A 26,719-nucleotide genomic window follows, 5' to 3' on the forward strand; every position below is an offset into this window, starting at 1 on the left:
GCTGGGCACTTCCATTTTTGGAAGTAGTACAGGCTGATACCATTAGGTAGCCTGTCCCTGCGATGTGTTTCAAGTAGTGGAGGGACTCTGCAGTCTGATGACCAGGTATGAAAGCACTGCTGGAGAGGGTTCCGGAGTGTACCACACCCATTATTACCAAGTACAGATGGCGCTCGCTGCAGGGCCCAACCTCCAGCATTACATCACCATGGAAACGTATAGGGACTGCAGCTGCTGGAGGGATCACAGCAGACATCGGAGATATCGTCTTTGTTCCCTGTCATACTTAGACTGCATTGAGTATGTTATTGTTATGTAGACCCATAGGAGAGAGATATCAAGCATTAGAGAGAGATAAAGCACCAGCTGATTAGGTCCTGTCATGACAAGCTGTGTGTAAAAAATTTCAGAAGCTGATTAGTTGGTACTTTATCTCTCTCCATTGCTTATATGTCTCTGCATTTATCTCTCTCCTTAAGTTTCCCTCCCTGCTCCCCCCTCCCCTTCTTTCTCCCTCCTCCCCTCTCTTTTCTCCCTCCTCCCCTCTCTTTTCTCCCTCCTCCCCTCTCTCTCTTCCCACTCAGCCCCTTCTCCCCTCTGTCTCCCTCTCTCCTCCTTCTTCCTCTCCCTCGTGTTGCCCCTCCTCTCCTGTTTCTATCTTAGTGGGCGTGTTTATGCAAATCGTGGATGACGGTCCGGCCAGTGTGTAGGAGGCAGCGCTCCGGCGCCGGCCAATAGCCGGCGTGTGCCTGGAAGGAGAGGCCGGGGTGGGCGTGTCTTCGCCATTGCAGCGCTGGGAGTCGCGGAGGCCGTATCGCACAGCGGGGGAATCGGGATCAGTAGTAACTAGAGCGAGACACCTCGGATACGGTACGGCGCCTCCGGCCGCTCAGCGCCGGTACCCCCGCCGCTATTTCCCGCTAACGCCCGTTTGTCTTCACCCTGCAGGTGTCAGCGATGTCCGGACGTGGGAAGTCTGGCGGAAAGGCCCGGGCCAAGGCCAAGTCCCGCTCCTCCCGGGCCGGCCTGCAGTTCCCCGTAGGTCGCGTCCACCGGCTGCTCCGGAAGGGGAACTACGCCGAGCGGGTGGGCGCCGGGGCCCCCGTCTACCTGGCCGCCGTGCTGGAGTACCTATCGGCGGAGATCCTGGAGCTGGCGGGGAACGCGGCCCGGGACAACAAGAAGACCCGCATCATCCCCCGCCACCTGCAGCTGGCCATCCGCAACGACGAGGAGCTCAACAAGCTGCTAGGGGGGGTGACCATCGCCCAGGGGGGTGTCCTGCCCAACATCCAGGCTGTGCTGCTGCCCAAGAAGACCCAGTCCTCCAAAAAATGAGCCCCTACCCTGAATGGGTGGCACCTGCTGTGCCCAAGGGGGACCTCTGCCCCCCCCCCCCCCCCCCCTTCCAGCAACACAGGGATTAATCCGATTTTTTTTTTTTCAGGAACAGGGTGCTGAGGTTCTGTACCCCGATAACTATATCCATGTGTATAGCATTATGTGCAGGAACAGGGTGCTGGGGTTCTGTACCCCGATAACTATATCCATGTGTATAGCATTATGTGCAGGAACAGGGTGCTGGGGTTCCGTACTCCGATGGAAGAGAGTGCTAGAGCTCTGTACCCCGATTCCTGTATCCCCCCCCACACACACACACAGGAACAGGGTGCTGGGGCTCTGTACCCTGATATCTATATTTCCATATGTGCAGGAAGAGAGTGCTAGGGCTCTGTACCCCAATTCCTATATCAATTTATACAGCATTGTATGCAGGAACAGCGTGCTAGCGCTCTGTACCTCGATTCATGTATACATTTATACAGCATTTTGTGCAGGAGTCCAGTGCTAGGACTCTGTACCCCCGGTTCCTATTCAATATAGACAGGGTTTTGTACCCAAGTATTTCCAGATCTCGTCCTCCAAGGCCAATGCTATGGGATTTAAGGCTACTTCTGCTTGAGCACATACGGTTAGGTCTTATTAACTGTGGTTTTAAGTCACCTGTGCTTAAGAAGAGGATATCCCTAAACCTTGGCTTGGCGAAGGGCCTTGAGGTCTGTGTTTGGGAAACACTGCTGCACCCCATTTTCTATATTCATTTCATTAGTATATTTACTTTTTGTCCCTGCAGTTTTTGTCCAGTATAAGGATTTCTAATCAAATAATGTCATCCTGTGATGGCATTGTATAAAGTAAACTCCCCCCCCCCCCCTTTTTTTTCTCCTATGTTCTGCTACCCGAAGAGCAGAAAATGGTAAAGTGCTATAGATCGTAATGGCTTACTCTTTACAGTGCGATATTGTGCGAGAGGAGAATTAATAATCACATTGCCTTCTCCGTTAACCCTTTGCAGAATAGCGTCAATACTTAACCCTTTATGACCCCTTGTCCATTTAAATGCATTACTGCTATTCAAATCCCAATCTCCACTGAAATGTACAAAAATACTGTGAGTTGTCTGGCAGATGCCAGAGTATCAGAATATCAAATCAGAATGAATCGCAATGTACAAGGCTTTTTGTCCTAAAAACAACATACCAAAATGGACCAAACCATAGTTTTTGGGGTTACTCGTTCTGTCTACCTTCCCAGAAACATGCAATGGGTCATGAAGGTTTAAGCGGTTTGTTGTTTCCACATTTTAGTGCTGAATGGAGCCCCAAGTACCCTGTATTCCTGTTGCAATATCGATATATATATATATATATATATATATATCTCATGCATTGGGGATGAGCCCTCCCTCTGCTGTTTCACAAGGGTTAATATTTCACAGGATACGACTTTGCCAAGTACTTAGCGTTTTGAGTTGTATTTTTCACACTGTGCTGGCTAAGACCACAACTACACTGGCTATCTATAGTCCCTGGGGCGTAATCCCTTAGATAACACTGTGTTACCTTATACTTCTTCGCCTGAGATTGCTACTTCTGAAATCTCGTTTCCTACATACTGTGAAAAATAAACAGTCTCATCATTTTGAGTAACGCAATAAAAAAAATCACCTCATAGGAAAGAAGTTGCCGCAAATCCGAGATTTCTGATAAGGGATTCATCGCTGACGGCCAAGTGACTAAAGAAATTGCTGCTGTAGTCCCCACCTCTATTACCGGTCTTACAACGGTCTTTATTCTATTTTCTTATTGGAACAGTGAAGTGTGTGATCCTGCACAAATCTTAATTTTCCAGTGCAACTCCTTCACCCCTCCTGCAATCTTGTGTTTGTTATGTTTCACACATCACGGATGTAATAATGGCGGTGGTAGGACACTTTTTACCTTTTTTAAAAAATGTGACTATTGCTGGCTTAGGGCATGGATATAGTAGAGACTGTGGAATTGCATGAAAAGTGCATTTTTATTTTTAAACCACATATAAAATATCCCCCCCCCCCCCCAAAAAAAAATATTCCAATAGAAACCTCAATAGGATCTTCCCGTGGAATGAAAAAGCTCAAATCGCTCATTGTGGCATCTTGATTATTACGTTTTGAACCTATGATGCCAGTTTTTAAACCACCGTTCAATCTGTTGGTGATGGTTAACTAGGGGACCACAAGCACATAAGGCTTTACACTAAAGGATTTTTTCAGCCGATGTATAACTGCTCTGAATGACTATTGGTCATTGTATGTACAATGCTGTTTAACACCCCTCAAAAAAGCTTAATTGCAGTCGTTGGTTTTTATTTTCAAACATGTCCAATCCAATCTAACAGGCCGGTTATGTTGATTGTACTGTACATCGTGAGGATAAATTGTTCATTTAGTGGAATCCTCATAGGTGGCTTTTGGCAAAGTGATTGTCAAATAGTATAATTATCTGAGCTTAACCCTTTCACGTCCAACGTCTAGTCAGGCTCCACAGCCCTAGCGCTAGTAGCAGATCCAATGGTGAGACACTTTAAAATAAGAACATTAACATCCTCCAACATTCGATGTAAACCATTTATTAATAAAAAAAAAAAAATACTATTAATTTAAACCAGGACTGCAAAGGGTTAAACAATGACAACATTTCTGACATTATTTTACATTACTATTATATATACCTGTCTAAAATAAAATATAGAATGTACAGTCTTGTGGCTTTATATATTCAGGATATACAATGACTCTCCTTCCACGTTGAATCTAACTTGACTCCCCCACCTGGGCCACTTCAGATTAGGCTGGCACTGTTATAGAATGCTAATCCACCATAAAACTGTGTTATACAGGCTATAGGGGTATGAAATCCGGGGTCCGACCATTGGAACGTCCCGACGGTCGGAATACCGGGCCGTTTTTATTTTTTGTTCGACAGCCGGAATTCTATGAGTTTCGAAAAAACAGGTGTGAATGTGACAATCGGCGGCCGTTTCCAACAAAGGAGATCCAACTTGTTTTGAAGTCTGATCTGTTTTGTCGGAAACTGCCTTTGATGCGGTCGGTAACGACAGCATTGAATAGGCAGGAGCCGCTATTTCCACCTTCAGAAATAATGGCCGGGATTGAATAACCCCCTAAAAAAGTGGATTGTTCTATTTGTTAGATGAAGGGTGTAAATTATACCGCTTTTACACCAAAATCCATGATCGGACCCTGGTCTTTGAACACAGGAGTTTCCAGGGTTGGACCCAGCTTCATACCCCATTTAGTCAGTTGTCGGAATCTTAAGAAAACACTTTATATATGTTCTGTTAATTTAAAGGTCGGAAATAAATTTCTGTATTTTTCTTTAGTTTATTTGGGGGTTTTCTTATTTTTTTATTATATTACTTGGGTTTGTGTTTTAAGGGTCACTGGGGGTTTTAGTAGTAGAGGTTTAGAATAAGCTGTGACACAACACATTGTATTGTCTGTTTTAAAGCACTGTGCAATATTTGGGTATGGGGGTAATGAATAACTTCAGCTGACAATTTTTTTTCAGTGATTTTGTTTATATATGTATAACCTAGTTCCTTCTGTGTAACTGATTTATTGACAAATCGATCACCTTTTTTAATTAATTGAGAGCATAGATCAGGTATTATTGTCATTGTCACTTTCTTTTCCCTTTTTATTGAATGGGTAGCTATGTAGTTCACCAATATTGTGTTCTTCCAATCTCTTTCTTTATCTGGGTCACTGTTGATACATTTCAGAAGCAATTCATAATGTGTTACTTGCTCAACTTTAAGAGCAAACTTTAAAGGGCAGTGAAATGTAAAACGCATGGGTTTCTGCTCTAGAGAGAGGTCATTATTCATTTATATGTGAAAAATGTGACTAAAGTGAACATGTTTTACACTGCACTCTTCACATATAGCAGTACGCATGTTAGCGTTTTCTACTATTGCAAATTTTAGAATGGAATGTTCCCTACTGGGTCCTTTTAATTGACTTATTGACTGTTCTTACAGATCTTCCCGTTTGGTAGCTCTTTTCTATAAAGCATATGGTTTGTATTAAATTAATTGCAGGGAAAATGATGTTGGCCTCAGACGTAAAAGCCCAAGACTATTCAAATAAAGCAATTTTGCTAGATAAATACCCTCCTGGCTCAACCAGAAATCTGCCATAATTGCAGCCTGCAAGCTTATCCACGGGCTGTAATTGAATAGCCCAATCAGTCTGCGGCTAATTACCGCATCCTACCCTATATATTTTGAGATCTGTGACTTTCCAATCCATATTTGTTCATATTCAAGTCGAATTGCCACAGCCTGTTCATTTTAATTTTCTCACTAACGTCATAGCAGCAGCCAATAAAATCGACGACGCTCCTCACTGGCCTACGAGAGATATCCGCGCAATTGATTTATAATCCAGCTCTGTGATCATTTATTGATGAATTTATTCTTCATATTGTGAATGTATCGTGTAAGGGAACGGACTTCCTGAGTGGTTATGAAGATAAGGGAATAGTAATACATAGAATACCATTGTTCTGTATGTTAAATTTGTCTTCAGCTGATTTTAGAAGCACTTTAGTTAATGTGTCCAATATGGTTTCTTTGTACAACCACATTTTCGTTTTCTATTTTAATGTATGAATAAACAACTTCGGAGTTCTCTTCCTTTGTGTGGCTCATTCTGTGAAATGTGTGTTTGGGGTACACAGTATGGTCTGTGCTAGGGAAAGAGCAGAGGTCTTGTCTGGTGGATGATAGGGGGCGGTTATAGGATGTTAGTTGCCAGAATACATCCCGGCAGTGTGAATGCCGACAGTCAAAAGACCAACCCCAGCATCCAGATATGGCGAATCCCGATGGGCTCAGTGATTGACTTACCCTCTCCCTGCTAGTGCCTAAACCTAGCCTCTGGCTGGAGAATATAGTATTGTGCTGAGCGCAGCGAGGCACCGTGCCCGAAGCATGGCGTGCGCAACGAGCCATGTGAGGGTCGCGGTATACTGATACAATGTTCATGTTGACTTTACAACATAAAATGTGAAAAACTCATGTTGACGGTTTGACTACCTAATGCTTGTCTACCTTCCGACTGTCAACCTTGAAAGTGTTGACCCTATGGCCTATGCCCCGTTCAGGATGCCGATTGTCTGGATTTCAGCATCCTGATCCATTTAGAAGTTCCCTCACTGGTGTTGTGATATCAGGCAAGATGATGGAAAAACATAATGGTAAAGTCCGTCCCGGTTGCTGTGTCTGCGGCCAAATGGAGCAACACTTGAATTGATCTGTCACGTGCCATCTAGTGGCTACCGGCATGCAAAACAATTTAATTCCCCGCATGGAGGTGTAGTGAGTGGGAGGGGGCAGTGACTGTACAGGTGGCTGCATCTATTAGGAATTTTGTTTCACCTGCCCCAGGCAGTCTCCACTTGAGTGGTCAGCAGACTGTGCCTATGTGGTAACGGAAGTAAAAGGATAGCATTAATGACCCATTCTCTACTACATCCCTCTGGAAGCAGCCTGTGTCCATGTTGGTGTCTTCTATACATCTGTGCTATAATATCTTATTGCAGCGACTAAACAGGGTCTGATGGTCAGCTGATGAGGACTTCCGGCTGATGCTGCGTCGCCTCTGGCAGTGAGAATCACATGGGGCGAGTGAGCCTCTACTTACTGATGCTGTTAAGCACAGATCGCTCAGCACACAGCAATGCACCAGTGATCTGGCGATGACTAGATTTATACTGCCTGCTAACTTGAACTTCACATTATAGTTACCTACATCAATGGTTCTCAAGCTATTTAGCTCTGGGACCCGTCACACAATAAAATTGACAGAATCCCATCAAGTTACCACAGAATGGCTGCCACGTGTGCTGTGGATTCACAAAATAACTGAAGTGACCGATGTAACATGACTATTAAGGTTCCAGTATGGATGGTCATTGACTATCGATGTTCCCAAAACATCAATGGTCGAGACCTAGTGCTCAATGTATTGGGCATTGATAGGCGAGGGTCGAATAGTTTTATGCCATCGACGGATGGCGTCCGATGGCGATTGTATTTTGTTTCCCTCCTGCCACTGCAGTCAGACTGTCCCTCAGTCTATCTCCTCCTGCCCTACCACTCTCTTCATCTCACTGCAGTTTGCGCTTCCTTGGGCAGCGATGCGGCACTGGGTGGTCAGTGGCAGCAAACACTTCTTCATGTGCCGGCGCTCTACCAACCACGAGCAGCTCATTATCATAGTGCACCCTCCATTGGCTTGTGCAGATCCGTCTCCACCCATCAACACAAACCTGCTGCAAGCAGCACAGCTGCTATTGGCTGGCAGAGAGATGAGGGGCGTGTCCCACAGGCTCACATGGTTACCAGGCAATCGGGCTGATGGCAGTGTAACACTTTCACTGCCCACATTGGTAACGTCACCTCACTGTATAAGGCACCATACTAGGAGAACTGTACGTGACTGTAGTACGATTACGGGGGACCAGAGTGGATTCACCCCGTGGTGCCACCGCGGATGGGAGGTACGCATATGCGCAGAAGAAAACTACCTATATCAATAGCTAGGCAGAGTTTCTACTGTGCATACTTGCGGGAAGCGGTCATCTATTAGAATGAACTTAGGTCTACAGTCATTAGGTCGACTGGCAGGAAGGTCGACATGACTTAAGGTCAACATGGGCCAAGGTCGACATGACTTAAGGTCGAATTTGCATAAAGGTCGACATGAGGAAGGTCGAGTGGTCATAAGGTCGACATGGGGTTTTTCACTGTTTTTTGAGCCGACATGTGCCGACAGGCGGTATTTCATGCCCTACCATCCACTAGGGCGTGGAGGAGGTTATTAAAGCTGTGGCCGAAGCATTGCGAGCGTCCGATTCTCATTGCCAACTGTGTCCATGTCGACTGTGTCGACATTTGGATAAAAAAAACAGTGAAAAACCCATGTCGACCTTATGACCAGTCGACCATTGTTCATGTCGACCTTTATGTAAATTCGACCTTAAGTCAGGTCGACCTTCCTGCCAGTCGACCTAGTGGGGTCGACCTAATGACTGTAGACCTAAGTTCATTCTGATAGATGTACCGATTCCATACTTGCGCCTCCCGGCAGGAAACATTGATGACTAGGTGATTCATCGCGCCCTCCGTCGTAAGGGGCTGCGGCCGCACCCCCCCCCCCCCCCCCCCGTAGCAGGGGGTCTGGCCACACACCCCCCCCCTTGGAGCAGCGGGTCTGGCCGCACCCCTCCCTCCCCCAGAGCGGCGAGTCTGCGCTCCGGGGGAGGGCGGGCATACCCACTACTGCGGGCGGTGGGTTGGGTGCAGACCCGCTGCTCTGGGATTGAGGGGCTGTGGGTATACCTGCTGATGCAGCGGGGGTGTTGATGGGGTGGGGGGTTGCCAACAGACCCGCTGGGGTGGGGGGGTGCGGGCAGAGCCACTTGGGGGGATTGCAGACCCGCTGATGGGGGTGTTGGCAGACCTGCTGATGCAGCAGGGGGGAGTGCGGGCAGACCCGCTGCCCTGGGGAAGGGGGGCGGGCAGCGGTGTTGATGGGGGGGTGCGGGCAGACATGCTCTTGGGGGTTGTGGGCAGACGGGGGATGCTGGCAGACCCGCTCATCCTGGGGGGGTTTGCGTGCAGACCCGCTGCTTCGGGGGAGGGCAGGCATACCCACTGTTGCGGGCGGTGGGCAGACCCGCTGCTCTGGGGTTGGGGAGGTGCGGGCATACCATAGGTGATGCAGCGGGGGGGCGGGCAAAACCGCTGCCCTAGGGAAGGGGTGAGGGCAGCAGTGTTGATGGGGGGGGGGGGTGCAGACCCGCTGATGGGGGGAGGTTTGCAGACTGACATGCTTTGGGGGGGGGGGGGGTGCGGGCAGAACTGCTGCCCTGGGGGAGGGAAGGGGGGCAGGCAGCAGTGTTGATGGTGGGGTGCGGGCAGACCCTCTCGCGGGGGGGGGTGTTGGGTGCAGGTGCAGATGCGTTGAGGTGCAGGCAGACCTGCTCGTGGGGTGGGGGGTGTGGTCAGACCGGCTTGGGGTGGGGGGCAGGTGATGTCAAGGGGGTGGGGATGTGTATAAGGCTGGTTTTTCCCTGGGGGGGGCAGAAACTATGTGTGTATAACGCTGTCAATCACTCTTGTAACCCCGCCCAGCGTTATACACACAGGGGATGAGTGACAGATCTGGCTGAATATATAAGAGATCATCCATTGCATAGTTATGCACTATCGATGGAAAGGTGCACTTTTGCCATTGATGACCATCCCTATCCCCAATTACTATAGTTAGGAGTTTCACTGCAACACTTTCTTCTCCATTAAGACATTGAGGGACACATACACAAAGTAGGGAAGGCCATTGACCATCGATGATTGGAAATCATCGATGGTTCATGGCCGATGTTGAATACTTTTGCCATTGATGGGGGAGAACCAGATGGTTTCCCCTCCATCGATGGAATAGCAAAACAATGTTTAGTTTTTTTTTTTTTTCATAGTGCCGGGACACTTAGTATAGCTCCACCCCCCCATGAAGCCCCGCCCCATGTTTTGATTGTTCCACAAGCCAATCAAACACAATGGATGACCATCGATATGTAAAAATATCGATGGCCATCCATTGCATAGTTAAGCACCATCAATGACCATCCTTAGCACAAAGCTTCAAAAGTGATAAACAACCAACCAGCGGTCTGACATTTTTTTCAAACAGTCTGTAACATGGCAGGTAGGCGCTGATTGGCTGGCTGTTCCATTTGATAACTTTTGATGTTTAGTGCATCAAGCTTTAAAAGTGATAAAATGGATAAACTACCAGCCAATCAACTCCTGTTTGCAAAAATAATGACAGTTAGGAGTCACATGGTGATTTATTATACCCCTTTCACATCACAACTTATTACCGGATACAAGCCATTTTGACCCAGTAATTAGTCCCTAAAACGGGTAGCAATGCGAACCGGTAAGAAAGCACAGTTCTTTCCAGTCTGTTGCCATGTTCCTTAGTGGTGTGAACGGGTATAGGGGGCCCATTTATCAAACTATATTTGCGGCTAAATCCCCGAAAACACACGTTTCGGGGTTTAGCCGCAAACATTAAGTATCCCCTGAATGTATCATAGGGGGACCGCAGCAGGAATCTCCGATCCTTGCTGTGATCCTCCCTGCAGCGCTGCCGGCCGCATCCCCCATAGGTTTCTATGGGGGATGCAAATGCAATCATGTTAAATGTGCCCCTAAACCCGTTTCCCTTCACTCTATGGAGGAGGCAGCACTTCGAGCCTCCTCCCCCACCCCTGACGACACTTCACAGTGTCCCCGATGACATCAGTGAACCAGTATTATTGCCAGTTCGCTGTGGGGATGTGAAGTTTGTTAACAACCCAAATCCCAAAATGAAGGTTTGCACCAGGACTGACCCGTTTCCAAGTCTCGGTGTGAACCTTCATTTTGCGATGTGAAAGCAGCAACGCTCGATCACATGGGGGAGCCCTGTACCAACATAACTGAACTGCCTCAGTATTATGCACACTGAGATCTGTTCAGAACAAACGCTTCAACACCCCAAACCCCCCCCACTGTAATAACAACACACGGACACTGAATGTTTCCACATTTTTTAAAGTATATCGATATATACAATATTGAAGAAAAAAAATAATCAGAAAAGGAGAAACCTCCCCATTCCCAAAGACAGAATATAACAGCGATACAAAAGTCGCACGCAACCAAAATAAACATTCGCTTAATTGCGCCAAAAGTCTCCTGATGTATAAGAGTGTGGGCGGCAGATTAACCCTTCTCTGTCCCATACCCGGGGAGAGGGCTGCGAGCACTGCTACGCATCAGATGCGTTCTCTGACGCAACTCAGCAGCGTCAGTTATGGAAGATTTACATGGGGAAAGAAAAAGTTCTATGTACAAATATAACAGCATGAACGGTATTTATTGGGGGGCGGTATTTATTGGGGGGCGGCTCTCATCAGTGTCCTGAGCCCGCACCAGTGTCCACAGTCCCGCCACAGCCTCACGCCTTCTTGGCTTTCAGCGCCTTGGCCGCCTTCTTCACCGGCCGCTTGGTTGCAGTTTTCTTGGGACTCTTGGCGGCGGCTTTGGCTACGGTCTTGGCTGCCGGCTTCGCCTTCTTGTGGCTCTTCTTGGGGGTGCTGCTGGCCGCCTTCTTGGCCGCGGGCTTGGCTGCTGCCGGCGCCCTCTTGGGGACCGCAAGCCCCTCCAGCTTCTTCTTGTTCAGGCGGAAGGAGCCGTTGGCGCCGACTCCCTTGACCTGCAGCAGGGTGTCATTCTGCAGCAGCGCCTTCACCGAGTACTTCAGGTAGGTGCGGCCGTTCTGCTGGTCAAACCAGTCCACCTTCTTGGCCTCCCCGTAGATCTTGGCCAGGGAGGAGCCGTTGCGCTCGCCCAGCTTACGGATGGTGTCCACCACCAGCTGGCTGTACCTGCCCGGCTGGTTCTTCTTCTTCTTGTTCTTCTTAGCGCTGCCGCCGGCGCTACTCCCAGCAGCGGCCGCCGCCGCTCTGGCTCTCTTGTTGGGGGTGGCCGGAGCGACCTCTTGCGCCATGGTAGCTGGTTCTGTAGCCGGGCTGCTGCTCTGATGCACGGGGTCTGTCTCTCGCATTAACAGCTCTCACACTGATGAGCCGGTGGCGGCTCCGCCCTCTTTTATACTCATAGTGCGGACCACGTTGAGAACAACAACAGCTCCCAGCGCCGCTTCGCTGCAGATTGTGTTTTTTCCACCCCCATTCCGCCCGGATATCTCCTCACCCGCAGCGCCCAGGACCGGGATCCCCGGCGCGTTGCAATGCCCAGACGCCCCTCTGAAGATCTGCGTACGATTCCGGGCATTTATATCATGCATCAAGCCCGAAATCGGACGATTAATCGGTGCACCCCTGGTTGCGGTAGCCCTAGCGGTGGGGAGGCATGTTGTTCGGGAGCTGATTGCACCCCCTTTGCAGGGGGGCTGGGGGGCGATCGCTGTGCACGGTGTAAGAGGGGGTTTCAAGCTACAGGCCGGTATTTATTGGGGGGCGCTGGGTGGAGGGGTCGCGGAGATACAGGGGGTTTAATTTGGTGCAAGTAACACAGTGCGCCCCTCACGTGATCCCGGGGCTGGAGGGGGATCCTGGTGCTGGCACTGGGAGTTACACCGTGGCACCTGGGGGTGACCCGCTATCGCCCGCGGGGTGACAGTAGAATATAATATATTGTGGGCATGGACCAGGCTGCTGCTGCTTCATCTGTGGCTGTGAGCTGGATCACACACAGGTGGTCACTGGTCGGGCTCAGGCATGATATCATAACAGGGGAGTGTTACCTCCCTGCAGTCCGGTTATTTATGTTATCACGCACTGCACTACATGTACCAGCCACTGCCTGTATCACTACTGCTCAGTATATAAAGCCAAGGAGTCAGATCGCACTGGGGGCATATGTGTGGCACTGTGGGGACATATCTGGCACTGGGGGCATATGTGTGGCATTGTGGGGCATATGTGTGGCACTGTGGGGGCATATCTGGCACTGGGGGCATATGTGTGGCACTGTGGGGGCATATATGGCACTGGGGGCATATGTGTGGCACTGTGGGGGCATATCTGGCACTGGGGGCATATGTGTGGCAGTGGCACTGTGGGGGCATATATGGCACTGGGGGCATATGTGTGGCACTGTGGGGGCATATCTGGCACTGGGGGCATATGTGTGGCAGTGGCACTGTGGGGGCATATATGGCACTGGGGGCATATGTGTGGCACTGTGGGGGCATATTAGTAATGGGCATCAGTTGTGCGGTGCAATGAGCATTATGGTGCATTATGGTGTGAGGCATAATGTGTAACGGGCATTATGGCATGGGTCATGTATTGGGTGTGTGATGCAGAACAGGCATTTCTGTGTAAATTTTGGCCGTGTGCAATATTCCAGCCACTCCCCCTAGTGTCATATGACCACGCCCCTGATTACGCCCATTTTCACCGCACAGTACCACTAATTCGTTTTTCCTACTTGCACCACTGCTCACACACACTCTCTCTTTTTCTCTCTCTTCCTAAAGGCCCCCATGCATTAGTCCAACTTGTCCTAGGGACAAGTCAGACCTGATTTCCCCTGCAGCTCCCCGGGAGGGGGACACACGATTAGGCACTTGGGGCCTTATTCTAGTTCACTCTTTCTGACAAAATCCTTCTTAGATGGACAAAACCATGTGCACTGCAGGGGGGCAGATGTAACATGTGCAGAGAGAATTAGATTTGGGTGAGTTATTTTGTTTCTGTGCAGGGTAAATACTGGCTGCTTTATTTTTACACTGCAATATAGATCTCACTTTGAAGCAAAACCCCTCCCAAATCTAATTCTCTCTGCACATGTTACATCTGCCCCACCTGCAGTGCACATGGTTTTGTCCATTAGAGAAGGATTTTGTCAGAAAGAGTGAACTAGAATAAGGCCCTTGATGTGCAAAGTTTTGCAAATATGAGTTTGGGAACCACTGCCTTTAGTTGTGTACACAATGGGGCTGAAATCGCTGGGAATATGGTCGCTGGCGACCATATTGCCAAGGATGGGAGTGTGCCCCGGCGATAAATCGCCGGGTGCGCGCTCCCGTTTTCAGCCCCATTGTAATCGCTGGCTCCTGCGACCATCTGATTACCTCTGCAGCTCCCCCGGCAGAGGTTCCCTTTCATCAGCGACCATCTCTGGTCGCTGATGAAAAGGAGAAACTGAGCAATATATCTCCCCCGTGTGTACGGGGCTTATGGGTGATAACAGCCTGGTTTGTGTTCTTGTTGTCTCTATGTAAAGCAGACACAGTGTAACGATGGTATTGTTGGGTTTCTTATTTCATGTGGCTCTTAAGGAGGAGTTAAGATTCTGAATATTTAGTGATAATTACACCTGTGAAAGTGTCAGACAGGTGCAGATTCAGAACAATATTGCAGGGGTGGCACAAGAACAATGGCAGAGAGTGGAGGGGGGGTGTGACGCAGGGAAGAGGCAGAAGGTGACACTGGACAGACAGTGACAGGGACAGGGTGATACTAGGGATAGGGTCACAACAGTAGGTGACAGGGAGAACGTGACAGCAGTGTGTGACCGGGAGAGGTTGATACTAGGGATAGGGTGACAGGGAGAAGATGACAGCAGTGGGTGACAGGGAGAGGGTCAGAGCAGTGGATGACAGGTAGAGGAAGATGGAGAGAGGCAGAAGGTGACACCAGGTAGAGACAGGCATGCCTACCCTCCTGGAATGGCTGGGAGCCTCCGAAAATCTGGTCCGCCTCCACCTGCAGTGCAGCATGGTTTTGCGCATTAAAAAAGCTGAATAAAACCCCAGAAGCAGGGCTTAAAGTGATAATGCAAAGGTGGGGGAACTCATTTCTCTATGCCACCTAATTACCCCCCCTCCCCTCCCCCCATAGGCAGAGACAGGGCCAGTGGTAGGGGTTTTGGCATCCCCCTGCAAACTAGAATGCTTTTCTGTGAGAATTACTGTGCAGGGCCAATGTGGAGGTTAAAATGTTCCACCTCACCATTTGAGGTGGTGGAACTCAGTTCCAGCCTGTTCCCCCTCACTTTAACCCCTGCCCAGAAGGTTTAATTGAATTTATTCAGCAATTACATTATAGAAATAAGTCACTCATAAAAGTCGTTCTGCTGCTATTAATATACTAACTAAGCCCGCTCAAAGCAAAAGCTTGGAAAGCTAGCCATCTAAGCCTGCATATTAATCATGTCATCTGAAGCATGAGTTTGATTGGAGTTTGGAATGGATTTGGATTTACACCCGCACATGGCATCATTTTACTTTTATTTTTCACCAATTACCATCTCTCCCAGCCTCTAAGCCAGTGTTTTTCAACCACTGTGCCATTCTCAAGTGTGCCTCCAGATGTAGAGATGCCCAAACTAGTTTACAGCCACCACCAGTGCAAGTGTTATTTACTGGTCTCTTCTTTTCATTTAAAGGGCCAATGTATTTTATTTGTGTTACCTGTGGGGACCATGGGCCTTATTTTGGTTCATTCTTTCTGACAAAATCCTTCTTAGATGGACAAAACCATGTGCACTGCAGGGGGGGCAGATGTAACATGTGCAGAGAGAATTAGATTTGGGTGAGTAATTTTGTTTCTGTGCAGGGAAAATACTGACTGCTTTATTTTTACACTGCAATATAGATCTCACTTTGAAGTAAAACCCCACCCAAATCTAATTCTCTCTGCACAAGTAACACCTGCCCCACCTGCAGTGCACATGGTTTTGCCCATCTAAGAAGGATTTTGTCAGAAAGAATGAACCAAAATAAGGCCCCATGTGATTGTTTCTTATATAGGGGGCAATAGGTTTTGTTTTTTTCTGTGGGGGCCAATGTGTTTTGCCCTGTGGGGATCTCATGGTGTGCCTTGGCAATTTTAAAATCTTATTTAGTGTGCCGCAAGGTAAAAAGGTTGAAGATCACTGCTCTAAGCTGATGGAAGCTATGTATCACTTTTTTGTTTACTGTTTCTTTACCATGATTTGTACCATGTACCTCCACCCCCACTGTATACAAAGCCTGTATGCTGTACCATCGCTGGTTGCACACCCTGCCAGCAACAAGCTGGCAGGGTGTGCCAGTTATGGAAGAAAAGTTCTATATAAATAAAATTATTATTATTACTGCTGCCTTTGAGCAGCATGATCAAGATGCATACTTGCCTACTTTTGAAAAGCAAAATGAGGGAGATTTTAGATGCTAGCAAAATTCACCGAGCGCAGCGTCGCGCAACATTGAAGGGGTGTGTCATGTATCAACCAAAGGGCGTGTCTAGTGACACATATGGGCGTATCTATTTCCACCCAGGGGTGTGTCCAGTGGCTGGTGAAAAAAATATATGAAGAGCCGCATACCACCAGAGCAAGTAGGTATATGGGCAACCTACAAACATGCTATGCCCATTACACAATATGCCACACACTGCAATGCCCATTACAAAGGACTCTATATGACACAAACCATAATGCCACTTAGACGTTAAGTCCCCAGCCAGTCACTGAGCCGCAGGCTACTGTGTCAGATACGACTGGATAGCTGCGCCGTCGCTCAGCTATCCTGTCCTCTATGGAGCCGGCGGCTCAGGCTGTCAATCAGCAGCGAACTCGGAGCAATAACACACAGCCTGTCTCCAGGGCTGCCATTAAAGATTTTGGGGCCCCAGACAGAATACGATGGGCCCCTTACCTACCACCCCATCTACCAGAAATAAAACTAAAAACAACCTTGGTGGATGAATTGAGCATACACACTGAACGGTATTGGTGAACAATATCATTCAGTGACATCACAATAACGATATTGAGTGTTCACACTAGGCATTGTTTTTAAACATATCTCGTGCTTGTATGGGGCTTTACTCTGTATGGGGCTTTACACTGTTCATTTATAAAACAATGATGGGAAAAAAATTCTGTTTACACTGAAAAGCATATTTCTCATTCTTATCTATATTATATAATGCAAGGGGGTGTTGGCACAGCGCAGGGAAGCCTAGACTAAGGATTAGTCACAGGGCAGTGAAAGCTGGACTATAGGGGCACAGATCAGGGAGGGCAGGGCTAGGGGGGCACAGGGCAGGGAAACCAGGGCTAGGGGGGGGCATACGCACAGAAAAGGGAAGGCAGGGCTAGGGGGCACAGGGCAAGGAAGGCAGGGCTAGGGGGGCACAGAGAAGGGAAGGCAGGGCTCTGGAGCACAGGGAAGGCAGGGTTAGGGGCGCACAGAGAAGAGAAGGCAGCGCTAGGGGGCACAGGGCAGGGGGTGTTTGGCACAGCGCAGGGAAGCCTAGACTAAGGGTTAGTCACAGGGCAGGGAACGCTGGACTATAGGGGCACAGGGAAGGGAGGATAGGGCAAGGGGGGCATAGAGCAGGGAAAGCAGGGCTAGGGGAGCACAGGGAAGGGAGGAAAGGGCTAGGGGGGCACAGAGCAGGGAAGGCAGGGTTAGGAGGGCACAGAGAAGAGAAGGCAGCGCTAGGGGGCACAGGGCAGGGGGTGTTTGGCACAGCGCAGGGAAGCTTAGACTAAGGGTTAGTCACAGGGCAGGGAACGCTGGACTATAGGGGCACAGGGAAGGGAGGATAGGGCAAGGGGGGCATAGAGCAGGGAAAGCAGGGCTAGGGGAGCACAGGGAAGGGAGGGAAGGGCTAGGGGGGCATAGAGCAGGGAAGGCAGGGTTAGGAGGGCACAGAGAAGAGAAGGCAGGGCTAGGGTGCCCAGGGCAGGGAAGGCAGGGCTAGGGGGGCACACGCACAGAGAAAGTAAGGAAGGGCTAGGGGAGCACAGGAAAGGGAGGAAAGAGCTAGGGGCAAAGGGCAGGGAAGGCAGGGTTAGGGGCATACAGAGAAGAGAAGGCAGGGCTAGGGGGCACAGGGCAGGGAAGGCAGGGCTAGGGGGGGCACAGAGAAGGGAATGCAGGGCTATGGGCCACAGGGCAGGGACGGCAGGGCTAGGGGGGCACAGAGAAGGGAAAGCAGGGCTATGGGCCACAGGGCAGGGCTAGGGGGGCACAGAGAAGAGAAGGCAGGCCGGGCTAGGGGGCACAGAGTATGGAAGGCAAGGCTAGGGGGGCACAGGGTATGAAAGGCAAGGCTAGGGGGGCACAGGAACGCTGGAGTAAAGTAAGGCTGTAAGAAGGTATGGCATTGAAGTGCTAGTTCTTTAACAGCCACTTCAGCCAACTGACTTATTTCTCTTGTTGCCATGGAGGTTCCTCCTGCAGCAGAGATATCATGAAGGAGGCTGCAGGCACACACGGAGAGCTCCTCCCTGCTCCCAGTAATGCTTTGCAGGAGGCAGGTCTCACACAGAAAGCAGCACTGCCAGTGCCTTATGGAGAGGCAGCAGAGTTCTCTCCTGCCACTACAATCAATCTGCTGCTGTCTCTCCCCAGCGGTGTCTCACACAGGGACAGGGAATAATTGCTAGTAACACACAGCTCCCTGATGCTGCTGTGTGCAGTGTGAGATGAACTTCCTTCTCACACTGCAGTGCACAGCAGCATCAGGGAGCTGTGTGTTGCTAACGATCTTCCTGCCCTCCGGGACATGACAGCCCGACAGTCCCCCCCCTAAATGACGCTGCAGTGGCGTGCATTGTGCACGCAGTGTAGGGCGCTCAAAAAAATAAGCAGCAGGTTTAGTGGGTGGGGGAAAGAAGTTCCAAACTGTTATACTTACACCCGGCTCCCTCTGCTATGGCTATGCACAGTGACAGCTGCTCCTCTCCGCTCTGGCCACCTACACTGTGCGCTTCCCGGCTCCTGCCTCCCGCTCGCTCTGCTGCTGCTACCGCTCGCTGAAGGCAACTGCTCCTGCTGCCGCTGCCGCACCACCACGGCTACCCACACAGCCCCGCGCGGTACCGGCATAATGAATGACATCACAACGTCACGCACTAGGGCCCCGCCCCCGAAAGATCCCGCTCGCGCATGCGCAGTCCATTATTTGGGTGGAATGGGACAAAAACCGGGAGGAACGGAGGGATTTGCGGGAGAGCGGGAGGAGGATTGAAAAAACGGGAGACTCCCGCTAAATGCGGGAGGGTAGGCAAGTATGTCAAGATGGTGTCACAAACGGCTGCCTAGGAAATGTGCCATATGTTACCCTGTGTCTCCCGTCTCACACACTGCATAGCAACCTAAAACTGTAGGTCGCTGCTTAACTGTTACCTACCTGGCTGTTGCATTGATCAGCACGCTGATGGCTGCCTAGGCGCTGTGCAGCTCGGCAGCATAGGCGAATCCAGTGGCGGATTCAGGGGGGGGGCACCCGGGCACGTGCCCCCCCTGTCATTTTTTTTGTAGCTGAGGACCAGGGCTTTCCAAGGAGCCCAGCCCTGTGTCTCTAGCCCCCCGGGAACCAGAGATATCGCCTGGCAAAGCTGTAACGTTTTTTCCCCATAGGATAATATGGGACCCGTCAATTCCGACCCCCCACCCGGTTCCGACGGCTGCCATGCATCACAGAAGCTTTTGGTTGATCTCATTCAATTCCAAATCGCTGGGCCTTCAATATGATACCAGGCTTGTCCATATCGGTCAATCGGTTCCAGAGATATTACGTGTAAACTATTTTTTTTATTTTTGGAATGTAATTTCATGACTGTTCTTGTTCTTTGAGGGCAGATTACTCTGGAACCAAACGTTCCAGTTTCACTGGACCAAAATAATTCAAAGCCCACTCAAAAGTTCTTCAATATGATACTTATCTCATGTAAATGGATCAGTTGGTTCCGAAGATATAGCCGGTTAAATAAGATAACTGGTTAAAGGGGGAAGGGGGGGTGGTTTTCTCTCCCCCTCACACCAGAAAATGCAGGGACTAGGCTGGTGTAAAAGGGGCCAACCTGGGAATGCATTTTCTGGTGTGAAAGGGGTATTATTTCAAATAGCCGGGACCTGCAGTGCTCTGAATACAGCCAGGCTCTGCCACTGTCAGTGGCTATCACTTCTGCCTGGCGGCTGTCCCCCATTTACCGCGAGCATGTATTCCCCTTGGCAATGAGCATGTAATCCCACATGGCAATGAGCATGGAACCTCTGGCAATGAGCATGGAACCCTTGGCAATGAGCATGTAGATAAGCAGCACTTATGTAGCATAATTTTTAATAGGCATTATGGTGTTTGACATAATACATAATGGACATAATGGCGTGTAACTTAACGTGTAATGGACATTATGGTGTAAATGTTTAATGCGCGCCTTTGGTGGACAATGTTCCTGTTTATGAAACGTATTGTGAATTTTGGCTTAACCTGTGTGGCAATAAGTGAATTCTGGCTCAATCCGTGTGGCATTATGTGAATTTTGGCTCAATCCGTGTGGCATTATGTGAATTTTGTCACAATCCGTGTGGCATTATGTGAATTTTGGCTCAATATGTGTGGCATTATGTGAATTTTGTCTCAATCCGTGTGGCATTATGTGAATTTTGACTCAATCCATGTGGCATTATGTGAATTTTGACACAATCCATATGGCATTATGTTTATTTTGGCTCAATCTGTGTGTTATTATGTAAACTTTGGCTCAATCCGTGTGGCATTATGTGAATTTTGACACAATCCATGTGGCACTATTTGAATTTTGGCTCAATCCATGTGGCATTATGTGAATTTTGGCTCAATCCGTGTGGCTTGATGTGAATTTTGACACAATCCATGTGGCATTATTTGAATTTTGGCTCAATCCGTGTGGCATTATGTGAATTTTGGCTCATTCCATTTGGCATCATGTGTAAGGGGCAAGTATAATGGGGTCTAGTATTTTGTTGCATAATGTGTAGAAGTTGTATATGGTGTATCAAGGACACGCCCCCTGTTCAGTGGCCACACCCCATTTTCCGGAGCGCGCCTTCGGCGTGCGCACAACTACATCCTTCACTTTTGTCACCATGGTGGGCCTGCGTACTTTAAATGCCAGGGCCTATTTTTAATCCCATTCCCACCCTCTCTCTGCCGCTCTTTTAGCATGTACACTGGCACCACTAACACCGCCCCTCCCCCACCTAAACCCTCTTTTATCATGGTGCCCCCCCTGTCATTTTATCCTGGATCCGCCCCTGGGCGAATCTAGAACTATGGTAATGGGTGGTCCCAGATCCAAATACCGAAGGAAGGCGGACCTTTGCACGGCTTTGCCACGCACCGAAAAGGGGGCATGGTCTCATGGAAAGGAGGCGTGTCATCACAAAAAGGGGGCGTCGTATTACATATTAGACCACACACCATAATGGCCATTACACATGAAACATCGGTAATACCCATTACAAATAAACCCAATTACACATTGTGCCACACACCATAATGCCCATTACATGCTATATAACAAACAGTAATGCCCATTACATTTTTGACACATAAGTGCCACTTACCTACATGCTCAATGCCAGGAGCTTCATGCTCGATGCCAGGGGCTTCATGCTCGATGCCAAGGGGCAATACATGCTCGTTGCCAAGGGGGCTTCATGCTCGATGCCAACGGGAATACATGCTCGTTGCCAAGAGGGAGTTGTTAAGGGATTTCTGAAAATGGAGGGGTCCGGAACACCGGAACAGGAGGGCCCCATGCTGTGACCTGTGCTGCCATATGGCATCTGTACACGTCCCCTCAGGTCTCCTGCATGTGACAGACTGCTGGCACATGTGCAGGGAGAAGCTGGAGCAGATTTCTCACTGCTGTTACAACTCCCCTCTCTCACCACTGACTGAATGCCATTCACCAGGAGGGGGAGAGGGGGTGACGGACAGCGCTGGACGCTCTGCCGCTGGCCAAGAGGGGTAGCAGGGTCGGGCACTGCTCAGCAGGGGGAGAGGCGATGGCAGCCACTGCTGTCCGTGTAGCCGCTGATCAGGAGAGCGGGGTCAGGCAGCGCTGTCACTGGTCAGGAGGGGTAGCAGGGTCGGGCACTGCCGCTGCTCAGGAGGGGGAGAGGGTCGGGCAGCGCTGTGGAAAGGTAGACATGGAGTCGGGCAGCACTGGCCACTCTGCTGCTGGTGGGGGGGCTTTGGCAGGCGGGCACTGCTGGTGCCCTTGAGGGGGAGACAAGGAGTCAGGCAGCGCTGGGGGGGGGGGGGGGGGGGGGGCGTCGGGCTCCACTGCCTGTGTTGCCGCTGCCCTGGAAGAGGGAGATGTGGGTCGCACCTTCAATGCTGGGGCAGACAATCAGGAGCGGCATTGGTAGTATTGGTGGCCGCTCCTGCTTGGCTGCCGCGGTCCAGCAGGTGGGCATTGAAGACAGTGAGTATACAGCCGGGCAGTGCACAGATCTTGCTGCCCGGTTGTCATTTCTTTAAATAGTGTGCAGTGGCAGCCGGCGGTCTAATAAGTGGTCCGGTGCACCTTCGGACCACCCCTTAGATTCCGTACAATATAAAATAATACAAACAATGGCGCTAAAAAGGGCGGCACTTTCCTAGCCAGGAGTTACCTTCCTGGTATATAGATACAAAAAACAATAGAAAGTAAGGAAAAGCGCCCACAATTAGGCAATAGTGCTTACGTCCCGAGTTCTGATAAATGTTTGGGGGAGTCTGTTATTTTCTTCCTCGGTTGAGCATGTGGAAGAAGATGGGAAAAAGGAAAAAGAAACAATGTGTAGTCCAATTTTTTCAAATATAGTCAAATACACTGTGGATTTCTTGGCATACTGGAAAATTTTCTTTCCCAAAGTGCGTAATATCTTTAGAGGGTCACCACGTGTCTCCCGATTATTCCAAAGGGTAACGTACACGTATGCTTACACTAAGAAGGTGTTTGGAAAACACATAAAGGTATCTTTGATTTTCTCACATGTATGCTTACTTTCTTTTATGTGGGGGTCCTCTCATAAAGGTATCTTTCAGTAATGGACGTCTTTCCAAAACGTATATCCAAAAAACGTTTTTATTGGTACAAAATATGTTTAAAAATGATTTTTTGATACAAAATGTGGGCTGTATACAAGTTTTGGTGCATTGCCAGTGGCCTATGTCTGGGAGCAGCAGATGTTCAATGCCCGGGAATGCTCACCAAAAACAAAAGGTCTCTTAGCAAATACCATAAACTAAATATACCTTAAAAACTTAGGCAACACCGCACCGACGCGTTTCGACCTCCAGGTCTTTATCAAGGTGGTGTTGCATTGGTGTCCCAAACTGGATTAAATACCCACTATGGTTACCTCCCCATTGCATCATAGGGGGGCGTTTACAAACATGAAATCCTAATTACAACATGTAAAATACATCCAAAATGTTATGATGATGTTAATAAAAATGTCACAATATCAGTATTAAATTCTACTTATAAAAACCATATAATATCTCCCTTTGAAACAAACAAGCCAATTAGGGCACCGGAAATGATGAATACCGGATGTCCATATATGGATGTCCTATCCTGTAATCTGTATGTTTACAAACGCTTCAAAAACATCCGCCAGGTTCCTATACTTAATGCACCATACTGGGCTGCCTACAATTATATTATGGCAGCACCTGCGTCTCCTTTTCCCCGCGCCGTCTTAGGTTGTATTGTGTGACGGGATAGCGGGGGGTTCTTACTGTGGAACGCACGGCCATGTTTTTTGGGAGGTGCCGTGCGTCACGGAATGGCGCCGTGGAACGCACGGCCATGTTTTTTTATATGTGAAAGCGGCGTGCGTCACGTGTTAGTGCCGTGGAACGCACAGCCATGTTTTATTGGTATGAAAAGTGGCGTGTGTCTCACTGAACGTTAACGCCAGAGCAGAAAGATGTTTCTGCAGCGTACAGGCGCACGGAGATTTGAATAGATATTTATGTTGGTTCCTCTTATTTAGTTATCATGGAACGCACGGCCATTTTAGTTTTCATTTAGATGAATGGAACAATGTATATTTAAAAGTTACTCCTATTAAGGAATTTTAAGTTTATAATGTAATGGAACACTCTGTTAGACTATTTAAAAAGGGAGAACTGTATAAAATCATTAAAAATGAAAGTCAGGAAAAAGGGGATAATTCATAATGTACTTAATGGGAGGTGATCAGCTTATGGTTCAAAAAACAATGGAATATACTTTTTATAAGAACCATTTTACCTCGAAATCTCCATTGAGGTAATTTTTATACCAATTACCTTTGATATTTCCTCAGTAGAACAATTATGTTTATTTTTGAAATGTTCTGAAACTGAACTGGTCACCTTCTTTCAGAACATTTTAAAAATAAACATAATTGTTCTACTGAGGAAATATCAAAGGTAATTGGTATAAAAAAAGTAGTGGGAAATTGGAGAGAAAAAGGATGTGAAATCCTTCTCGCAAAAACTGAAATGAAATTCATCTACAATATGAAAACCCTTACCCCCAATGGCCTCAATGGAGATTTCGAGGTAAAATGGTTCTTATAAAAAGTATATTCCATTGTTTTTTGAACCATAAGCTGATCACCTCCCATTAAGTACATTATGAATTATTCCCTTTTTCCTGACTTTCATTTTTAATGATTTTATACAGTTCTCCCTTTTTAAATAGTCTAACAGAGTGTTCCATTACATTATAAACTTAAAATTCCTTAATAGGAGTAACTTTTAAATATACATTGTTCCATTCATCTAAATGAAAACTAAAATGGCCGTGCGTTCCATGATAACTAAATAAGAGGAACCAACATAAATATCTATTCAAATCTCCGTGCGCCTGTACGCTGCAGAAACATCTTTCTGCTCTGGCGTTAACGTTCAGTGAGACGCACGCCACTTTTCATACCAATAAAACATGGCTGTGCGTTCCACGGAACTAACACGTGACGCACGCCGCTTTCACATATAAAAAAACATGGCCGTGCGTTCCACGGCGCCATTCCGTGACGCACGGCACCTCCCAAAAAACATGGCCGTGCGTTCCACAGTAAGAACCCCCCGCTATCCCGTCACACAATACAACCTAAGACGGCGCGGGGAAAAGGAGACGCAGGTGCTGCCATAATATAATTGTAGGCAGCCCAGTATGGTGCATTAAGTATAGGAACCTGGCGGATGTTTTTGAAGCGTTTGTAAACATACAGATTACAGGATAGGACATCCATATATGGACATCCGGTATTCATCATTTCCGGTGCCCTAATTGGCTTGTTTGTTTCAAAGGGAGATATTATATGGTTTTTATAAGTAGAATTTAATACTGATATTGTGACATTTTTATTAACATCATCATAACATTTTGGATGTATTTTACATGTTGTAATTAGGATTTCATGTTTGTAAACGCCCCCCTATGATGCAATGGGGAGGTAACCATAGTGGGTATTTAATCCAGTTTGGGACACCAATGCAACACCACCTTGATAAAGACCTGGAGGTCGAAACGCGTCGGTGCGGTGTTGCCTAAGTTTTTAAGGTATATTTAGTTTATGGTATTTGCTAAGAGACCTTTTGTTTTTGGTGAGCATTCCCGGGCATTGAACATCTGCTGCTCCCAGACATAGGCCACTGGCAATGCACCAAAACTTGTATACAGCCCACATTTTGTATCAAAAAATCATTTTTAAACATATTTTGTACCAATAAAAACGTTTTTTGGATATACGTTTTGGAAAGACGTCCATTACTGAAAGATACCTTTATGAGAGGACCCCCACATAAAAGAAAGTAAGCATACATGTGAGAAAATCAAAGATACCTTTATGTGTTTTCCAAACACCTTCTTAGTGTAAGCATACGTGTACGTTACCCTTTGGAATAATCGGGAGACACGTGGTGACCCTCTAAAGATATTACGCACTTTGGGAAAGAAAATTTTCCAGTATGCCAAGAAATCCACAGTGTATTTGACTATATTTGAAAAAATTGGACTACACATTGTTTCTTTTTCCTTTTTCCCATCTTCTTCCACATGCTCAACCGAGGAAGAAAATAACAGACTCCCCCAAACATTTATCAGAACTCGGGACGTAAGCACTATTGCCTAATTGTGGGCGCTTTTCCTCACCCCTTAGATTCACCTATGCTCGGCAGGTATGTGTTCCCTGTGTGATACCTACCTGGCTGCTGCAATGACCAGTGGTGCCGCTGATGGCTGCCTAGGCGCTGTGCAGCTCAGCAGGTATGTGTTCCCTGTGTGATACTGTACTGTCCCTGCTTATATTGTTACCTACCTGGCTGCTGCAATGACCAGTGGTGCCGCTGATGGCTGCCTAGGCGCCGTGCAGCTCGGTGGGTATGTGTTCCCTGTGTGATAACTGTACTGTCCCTGCTTATATTGTTACCTACCTGGCTGCTGCAATGACCAGTGGTGCTGCTGATGGCTGCCTAGGCGATGTGCAGCTCGGCAGGTATGTGTTCCCTGTGTGATACTGTACTGTCTCTGCTTATATTGTTACCTACCTGGCTGCTGCAATGACCAGTGGTGCCGCTGATGGCTGCCTAGGTGCTGTGCAGCTCGGCAGGTATGTGTTCCCTGTGTGATAACTGTACTGTCCCTGCTTATATTGTTACCTACCTGGCTGCTGCAATGACCAGTGGTGCCGCTGATGGCTGCCTAGGCACTGTGCAGCTTGGCAGGTATGTGTTCCCTGTGTGATAACCGTACTGTCCCTGCTTATATTGCTACCTACCTGGCTGCTGTAATGACCAGTGGTGCCGCTGATGGCTGCCTAGGCACAGTGCAGCTCGGCAGGTATGTGTTCCCTGTGTGATAACCGTACTGTCCCTGCTTATATTGTTACCTACCTGGCTGCTGTAATGACCAGTGGTGCCGCTGATGGCTGCCTAGGCGCTGTGCAGCTCGGCAGGTATGTGTTCCCTGTGTG

General features: G+C 48.4%; 2 protein-coding genes across 2 annotated transcripts; one reads left to right on the forward strand and one right to left on the reverse strand.

Annotated features, from left to right (window-relative positions):
* The first annotated feature begins 728 nt into the window (after positions 1 to 728).
* On the forward strand, positions 729 to 6,039 carry LOC146025652 (histone H2A type 2-B-like). The gene is made up of 2 exons (XM_083155618.1): positions 729 to 870; positions 949 to 6,039. Exon 2 carries the CDS (start codon positions 958 to 960, stop codon positions 1,336 to 1,338), a length of 381 nt encoding a protein of 126 aa, XP_083011744.1. The 5' UTR covers positions 729 to 870; positions 949 to 957; the 3' UTR covers positions 1,339 to 6,039.
* Positions 6,040 to 11,319: 5,280 nt separating this feature from the next.
* On the reverse strand, positions 11,320 to 12,056 carry LOC146025653 (uncharacterized). Its single transcript, XM_083155619.1, has one exon. The coding sequence runs from the start codon at positions 12,026 to 12,028 to the stop codon at positions 11,420 to 11,422; it is 609 nt and encodes a 202-aa protein (XP_083011745.1). The 5' UTR covers positions 12,029 to 12,056; the 3' UTR covers positions 11,320 to 11,419.
* Between the last annotated feature and the right edge of the window lie 14,663 nt (positions 12,057 to 26,719).

Source organism: Crinia signifera, chromosome 8 (genome assembly GCF_055691185.1).
Source record: "Crinia signifera chromosome 8, ASM5569118v1, whole genome shotgun sequence".
NCBI lineage: Eukaryota > Metazoa > Chordata > Amphibia > Anura > Myobatrachidae > Crinia > Crinia signifera.